The sequence below is a fragment of the Austrofundulus limnaeus genome, unplaced genomic scaffold (genome assembly GCF_001266775.1).
Source record: "Austrofundulus limnaeus strain Quisiro unplaced genomic scaffold, Austrofundulus_limnaeus-1.0 Scaffold1505, whole genome shotgun sequence".
NCBI classification, from domain to species: domain Eukaryota; kingdom Metazoa; phylum Chordata; class Actinopteri; order Cyprinodontiformes; family Rivulidae; genus Austrofundulus; species Austrofundulus limnaeus.
The window spans coordinates 37,512-45,947 of NW_013953907.1; the positions used below are offsets into that span (position 1 = coordinate 37,512).

Below are 8,436 nucleotides of genomic sequence, written 5' to 3' on the forward strand. Positions count from 1 at the left end.
CTATTATTATTTATCACTTTATGAAGAGAACAGGAAAGTTAGTGTGATGTGTAGCTTTTTCTTTTACATTTAATGTCTGATTTCTCCAACATTTAGCACGTTTCTATTGTTACGTTTCCAAAAGACACTACAAGCTCCAATAAAAGAAAGAAGATTTATAAATTTTCCTCAACGTATGTCTCATTCATCATGATGCATGATGAACAAATAATTCAGTAAATGGTTCTGCAGTGTGAAAGCTACAACAGTGACACAGAGTTGGAATTCAATTAATTTGGAAAATGTGAGAGTACAGTGAAAAGTGGATAACCTACAACAGCACAATGACAGGATCCTTTAGGCCAGTATTGATTTAATTTGGTTCCACTTTGATTCTGTGCTGTCTCCCAGAAAAGCAAAGCAGCCTTGGGCAGGAAAAAAGATCAGTCAGTTTACTGTCAGGACGAACGACCTTTAAAGCAACAGTTGCGCTCACTTTGTACAGATGCATGAATCAATATCAGTGATGAGTTGGTACGTGAGGAAGAAATCTTTGCTTAGCTAACAGTAAAATAAAAGGTTTGGTGTCTTAATGCAGCAAAGTAAACTTGTGGCTCTGTATCATTTAAAAAAATGCACAAGGAATTTGTCTTACTTTCCTCACCAGTATATTTTTTGTCTTTGCAACAGGTATAAGCAGTGGGTTGATACCTGCTCAGAGATCTTTGGAGGGCTGGATATCTGTGCTGTCAAGGCCATCTGTGGCAAGGACGGGAATGACTATATTATTGAGGTGAGAATAAATCTGAAATTTAAGGAGATTTAAAATGGATTAGAATGCTGATAAGGTAGTAAGCCTCCACATTTATATATATTTTATACTCTCCCGGCTTTAGTTTTGAAACCTAACATGCTGACATCAGCCTGTAGGAGCTTTTTTCATTTTATATTTATGTGTAGCATACACAAGTGGTTATAAATAAAATGTCCTCTGTTCTAATATTAAACTTCCTGAAAATAAAGCATATTGTGCAACTATATTGATATAGGAAGTGTCTAAAATGCTAAAGTCCAGCTACTCACAGTTGTGTCAGATAGAAGGTCAGTGACCAGCCTGCTTACATCAAGACACAAGGAAACCTTGATGGGTTCAGGGATAATGACAAAAATGGGGCAAAGGTTTAAAGTCTGGGCAAAAAAACTGTAACTGATGATAATAAAAATGGTTTAGGTTTAGAGCACGGCTTCTTTGTCCACAGAACTGAGCTGGATGTATTTTTAAAAGTCACTTAATGGCTTCATTCCGGATCCAAGAAAACACAGAGTTTTATTCCAAATCTTGATTGTTAGCCATGAAATGGCTGGACCAGTGGTGTTGCAAATATGTTTAGAGTCAATTTTCTGTTTAAAAGTCAATAAACTAGCTTGTAATTGGTCGTGGAGCAGCTGTTAAAACAGAAGAACTAATCCAGTGGTGCTGGCCAGCATGTGAGTGGGCAGGAGCTCCAAACACATTTAACTTGAAGAATGTTGTAAGCACTACTGAGCAAGAGATGAGACAAAGGAAATGAACTGGTCTGGACAAGAGAATTTTACAGAAGGCACTATAGCCTGTCGCTGTGAAAAAGACAGTTAAATGTTAAAGGCAGTGTGAATGTCAGAATGAAACATTTTTCAGAAGTGGAATAAGACCTCATTAGAGGACTCAAACTCCATGTGTTCCAGATTTCTCTACTGAATCTCTAAATCTCTGAATACCGTCTTATTCCTCTGCATATGAAGGATTTGAGTTTGTAGGATAGCCCTCTTAATGCAGCTCTGTCTTCATCCCCCTGTGTCCTAAACTCCTCCAACAAGACAAACATGGGTTGCATTTAGGTCACCAGCAGCAGGACTTGAACTCCAGCCTCGTGGGTCAACACTTGGAGCCGCTCTTTCGTGTCCTATTTCCCATAGAGAACTTTGTTGCTTTTTACATTTCCAGAAGCCTGAAACTGGGACCAGTGGGAAATGAAAAGGTCCGGTTTTCTCTGTGTCTACTTGAATTACAAAATAATTCTGGGTTAATATTGAGTTTTTGCTCAGTGACCTGCAAAACACTACTGGCTACTGTAGCTTTTCAGAAATATTGTTTTTGCTATTACTTCAGACATTACCATAGCACTAAAGTTGTACATGTGATTTATGGATTACTGTATTTTAATAAACATGCAAATTTCCCCACTGTAGGATCAATAAAGTCTTATCTTATCTCGTCTCGTCTTTAATAATTTGCATACATTTCTATATATTTAGTGCTTTGTTGATCTATAAAATAAAGCCTTCCAGCAGAAACCAAAAACCTACAGTTTGACCACACATTTTAAAAATGTGTTTGTTAGTATATGGGTGTTCTTGTTTCCAGGTTGTGGGTTCATCTATGCAGCTGATTGGTGATCACCAGGCGGAGGATCGCCAACTCATTTCTGAGGTGGTGCTGACTAAGATGAACCAAGTTCTGGCCGTCAGGTCATCTAGTGCTTCCCGCTCACCTGCCCGCTCCCCTCAAGGCCAGAAACCAACAACCGTGCAACCCCAACAGGTGACAATTAAAGAGACTGTGCAGTGTTGCATATTTATCCACTGAAATTATATTTTTTAGTTTATGAAATCATACTGTATTTGAATTTTTCTTCCAGTTTGTCACCTTAATACTCTTAAAAAACCCATATATCGTTCACCACTGACTGATTCTTCTCTTTCTTTCTTTCTTTCTTTCTTTTTGTCTTAATTATTTTTCGCTTACCAGAGTGGTCCAGTTAAGGAAGGACTGGCAGATCCGAACAGGAGCTCAGGCCATCGCCCTCAACCTCAAGGTGGTCTGAACAGTGTTAAGAGCTAAAGTACTGCAGCTGTAGGCTAAAAGCACTGTCTGAACAAATCAATTAACAGATCCCACTGATGTCTTAAGAGATTTTGAAATACTCGCAAGTCAGTCCCTGCCAAAACACTGCCTTTTACAGGCACACCACCCTCTGTGACTCGCCTCCGTGTTTTGCTTAATTAGWAGCTAATGTTGGACACATTAGCTTTACACATCTTGCAACTTTCAGTTGCTAATGCTGTGGACAAGTCATAAATTGAAAATCATAAATGTTGCACTGTTTCTCAGCCATACTGTTTGATGCTTTGAATAATCAAATCAACGCAACAGAATCTGTCAATGAGACAAAATATTAGACGTACGAGTGGGCAGCTGTTGTTTTCATTTGACAGTCTTGCCAGTTGTTTTCTCCTGTGTGCTGCCTGGTAAAGACGGCCTCACATGTGCCACTCATTTTGATGGAAGAGCACATAAAGGATTTAAGCACTTCCAATCAGATCAAGAGAAGTTTGTTTTTTGTCGTGTTCTGGCTCTGATCGATGCCTGAAAGTAGCAGTGTTTTTCAGGATTATCCTGACGTCACTGCTTTTTGTTTCTCAACCTCAGTCCAGTGCTGACAGTAATGATCACAGCTGCAGTCTGTGCACAAAAACGTTGCTGCCTTTTAAAACTGTGACTGCTTTTTTTATTTCTTTAGCCTTTTTTAATCCAGTTGGATTAACAGGCAAATGTGCAGTAAGACGCACTTTGCAAGCATCTTTCGTGTGACTGCAGCTGTTGCTCTAACGTGGTGATGTTTGTGCTCATCATAGTTTGAAGTAAACGTGCCTACTAAAATCAGTAGAAAGTGCTAAATTCACAAAGCCGAGTTGTCTTTGTCATTGCGTGTTTGCATGTTTGTTCACTGGGGTCTCTCAGTTTGCATGAATGTAGTAAACCTTTTTTTTTTACTTCCTTTAGTGTTTAATTTGATTTATTAAGCCCAGCTTTGTAAGTGTTATGGGAATTCTCAGTGGTGTGTGTTTAACTTGTGTATTATGATGTGCAAATGCTTGTGCAGTTTGATTTATTAGACTTCTCTAGTGATCAGTGAAAACATTTAAACATAGTGTGGCAGACAAAGCTTTCCTGTTTTTTAACATAGAGTAAAAATGTTCAGATTATACTTTATAGGCTTGTAAACTTCCACTGTACATCTGTTCAGTCTGAGATGAGACCAAGTGATTATTTATGCAGAATATTTTTACAAAACTACAAAAGCTGATCTAGCCATTGTAAAACCTTACAAATGTAAGGTTTCAGAGATGTTTTTGTTTCTGTTCATATCATTCGCTTGGATCCAGACCATTGAATTTGTATTGATCCAAGATTTAAACTTTTACCTGTCGTAATCAAAAAGAAATTATTTCTAACAGTTCCTTTTCAAGTCYAGATGACATATTTTTCTCAGATAAATCTCTCTCAAAAAAAGGTCTAACATCAGTCAAAAACATATTTTTAATTTTTATATATTTTAACTTTTTAAATTCTGGGTATGTGTCCAAGCAAATACTTTACTGTATATTATTTTACAAGTATGTTTGTAAAAATGCCATTTTCTTTGGTTTCTATGCGTCATGAGTCCCAAGCAACCATTGGGATCTTTAATGACAGTCAAATGTAAGACTCACAACCGTTTAGTTGCCTGACAGCAACGACTGTGTCTGCGAACATTTGGGATGACTTTTCATGAATGCCTTGTGATGAAGAAAATTGGGAAAAAAAGTTTGTAAATAAACTGTTTAACAAGCATATCACACATTTGAGAACATTTTACAAGCCATTTTCAAAGAGACTCGAGGTGTGATACGTGTCCAATCATAATCCTGCATCCAGGAAACCGCTGTCACTGGAAACTCATCCCTACCCAGTCACTTCTCACCCTGCATGTGTGACTTCTTGATTCTTTTGTGCTGCTTGTCAGATTGCTTTACTGCCAGTGTTTGAGTCACTTGAGTCGACCACCTCTTCTTTTGTTGTTTACTTTTGCTCGATTTCATCTCCCCTCCTGCCATCGCCCATTTCAGTCAGCGTTGTTACTAATGATCACACGGGCTCTTGTGCATAAAAGCAACTAACATTTGGCATGATAGGCGTGTCGCCACTCCTTTCCAGTAAATATTGATCTTCCACCCTCTGCTGGTCATTAAAGTCGAGACATTCAGAGCCTGCTTTGTCCCGGTTCTCTCTGAACAGCTGCGTTGCACTGGATTTCTATCAATGTGACGAGTCGTTATGTGAGTGTTGAATGAATGAATTACAGATGCCTGATTTTCTGACTGCTGTGCTTAAGAGGTGCAACATTTTTTTAAAGAAAATGCATAAGTATTTTCTGTTTTAGATGTCTTTTTTACATATTTTTTTGTATTTTTCCATTTCTGTATAGTTTAAATGTGGCAAAAGAGTTTAATATAACTGGCATCTATCTCAAAATCTTAGGTGCGTCGCTGAAATCACAAAGTGTGGAGATATCAGGAGAATCGGCTAAAAGAGCACCAGAATCTGTACCAAAGCCCGATCAGGCCCAGAAACCTGGTCCTGGTCAGAAACCAGCCCACGCTCAGAAACCAAGCCCAGTCCAGAAGGCCGCTTCTGTCACAAAGCCTCCTGTTCAGAGGCCCCCGCCCATGACCAGAGCCCCATCTGTGACAAAGTCCACCCAAGATTCTGCCTCCAGCTCATCCCCGTCCAAAGCTTCACCATCATCTCCAGCTAAAGCAGCAGCAGCTGCTGCAGCTCCGGGCTCTCCTCCTGCCTCTCCCGCAGCCTCTGCTGCCACCACAGAGCAGCCTAAGCCCCAAACACAAGGCTCCCCATCAGCGGCGCCTGGCAAACCTAAAGAGCTGCCCCCAAAACCCGCACCACCTGCGAAGCCCATCCCTCCCGTGCGCAGGAATTCCAAGCCACAGCTTCAGCCAAAGCCACAAACCCCACCTCCACCTAAAGCTTCGCCCAAATCCCAGCCTGCTGCCCCAGCCCAAGGCTTGGAGTCCACTCAGGCTTCGGATGCTGCCCCGGCACAGCCTCAGTCCCCGGCCAAAACAAACCAGTCCCCACCTCATGTTCAGTCTCCAGCTAAAACTAACCCCCCGGCCAAGCCAGCCTCTTCTCCTCCGAACCCTGAGCCTGCTCCAGCTGAAGCAGCCGCCACTGATGCCCCGGCTCCTGTTGAAGAACAACCCCAGCAGAAGACCCATCCTTTACTGAAGTAAGAACCATATATTATCCATGCAAGTGTTGATCATGCTAAAACAACAAAGTTGCACGATTTCCCCTCTGCCTTTGCTCCACAGTACTCTTATTCATTATAAAATCATTCTCATGCTGCTCTTTTCTCCTTTTTCACGCTCTTCCCCTTCTTTTCTTTTGGTTTTCCTATTTTGCTCCCTCAGCAAGTCCCAGTCTCTGACCAATGCCTTCAACGCCTTTAGCGACTCCTCTTTCTTCCGCGGGGTCTCGGGCTCCAGTGGCGATGGGCAAGAAGAGGCAAAGGCTGAAACCATTCGCAACCTTCGAAAGTCCTTCGCCAGCCTTTTCTCTGACTAAACTACAGCCGAATTGCAGTCAGCCCCTTATCGATGCTGGCCATCCTTTTACCAATGGCCAGATGTCGACATTGAGATTTTATGTGATCCAGTCTGAGATTAAAGTTTATGTGTTAACTGTACTTTATTCCCTACATCCCTCTTCAGCTAAACTTTCAGCTTCTGTGTGAGTAACAATGTGATGTTTAACGACAGAATAACAAGTCTGAAGGAGTTACGTCATTGATATATGATAGATTATATTATAGTAGAGTAGATCAGAATTAAAAAGAAAGCTTTATTTTCCCATAGCACATAAAATGAACTTATTCAGAAATACGTGGAGAGTGTCACATTTAAGATTACAGAAAACTTGTACATACAATATAATATAGTATATGAATATAAATATATATAACTATAAAGGGACATAAGCCAATTAAAGAAAAAAACATCCATCAGGACTTTTTAATAAGCTTTTGTCAGTGACATAACTCTTTCATTCAGTGGATTTATACAAACTTTACCTAAACAAACATTTGACATGTAACGGTTTTCCTTAACATCAGTATCGTCAGTGAGTAAAGGGGCTTGAAAAAGATTTTTGAACGGGTTTGTTTCTCTGTAACTTCAACTGTATTGTCTCTGGTGAGCTACCTACTGCCAGGCTCATCCTGCCTGGTCCCTTTTTGTCTGAAGATTCTCAAAAGTCCATCTTTTTTGTGAGGGAATTGGAACTACGTGCGTTCATCTGTGTTCACTATTTGTGCATGGCTCCTCCAAGTGGCTAAATGTGACTTTTGGAACAGATGGGAGCTCTATCAGTGTTGAGTTTTGCCCTTCGTTGCCTCTCTCTAGATGTTGTAGCCTTATTGTGAACGTGTTCGATTCACAGCTGCATTTCGTTAGCTGTAGACTTGGGTCGATCACATAACCTGGAATGCATTTGTTTACTTTGAAGTAAAGGCCAAGTTTGATTGGAACTGTTTGGGAGCAGATTGCCGCCTGACCAAATCCATTTTGTAGAGTAAATTAATGCATTTCAGGTAATTTACTCATGTCTGTAGATGTGACTGGTGATTTCTTGTTTCACCTCTTGTGTAGATCTATCAACAGTGTTGTACTTTGTTGATTACTCTCATTAAAAGACATTGAGACAGTAGTGCAATAACACCTCGACATGACTGTTGAGCGCTGTCACCATTATTTAAATATCACACATACAGGATTTTGTGCATCTGTTCATACTTTCTTCTTACATCCCCTTTAAGATTCCCTTCAATAGTAAATTTCCAGGTCGCTCTTAACCTGCAGGAAACAGCAGGAAGTCAGTGAAACAGGCTACTAAAGTGTTGGGGTTTATAACTAATCTGATTTGTGTGGATAAAGAGAATTTATTGCAATCTGGAAAACAACCTCTTCCTTCATTCTTTAAACTACAGCATTCCAAGCACATGCAGTGTGAGTAAAAAGAAAGTAATCTCAACTCGTCGTAACCCAAGTCATTGCAGCCTGTCTGCTTATCCGTCCCCAGCACTACCTTCAAAGTACATTTGAGCATAATGTATTTGTATAAGTGTCAACCCAGAAGTTTATTTTTTGTAATACATGGGTGATTTATTTTTGACGCTTCGTATTTATGGTAGTGTTTTGTATTGTGTTTTTTATTTGTAATGCAATATCGCTTTGCATGATCTGGTGACTGACGTTTTTTTTTTTCTTTTCTTTTTCTGTAAAGATACAAAAAAAGTCAATAAAGTTGTGGTTCTATCATTCCACCGATTCACCGAGATCCAAACTGATGGTTACACCTTTTGTCTGAGAGGCGTCTTCTTTAAAATCTGTTTTACAACAGTTGTATTGCGTAGCTTGCTGATGCATAATACTCTCTAATGCTTTGGTAGATTTCAAGGATCTAAACGTTTTAACAGAAAAGGTGGCTTTTATCAGCCAGGAACTCTAATGGGTCATTTCATGAGAAATGTAGGATCCAAAACACTTAAAGTGTAGACCTTAAAATGTCAGAGGTGA

At 40.0% G+C, this 8,436-nt stretch overlaps 1 protein-coding gene across 1 annotated transcript in view; it reads left to right on the forward strand.

The window, feature by feature from the left end:
- The window catches only part of LOC106535607 (synapsin-2), a gene marked incomplete at its 5' end in the record, with an annotated part of 39,852 nt that extends 31,655 nt beyond the window's left edge, over positions 1-8,197 (forward strand). Inside the window, 5 exon segments of the mRNA XM_014032650.1 lie at positions 670-772; positions 2,384-2,560; positions 2,768-2,834; positions 5,321-6,089; positions 6,274-8,197. Of these exon segments, the coding sequence (XP_013888104.1) occupies positions 670-772; positions 2,384-2,560; positions 2,768-2,834; positions 5,321-6,089; positions 6,274-6,427 (1,270 nt within the window).
- Positions 8,198-8,436: the final 239 nt, after the last annotated feature.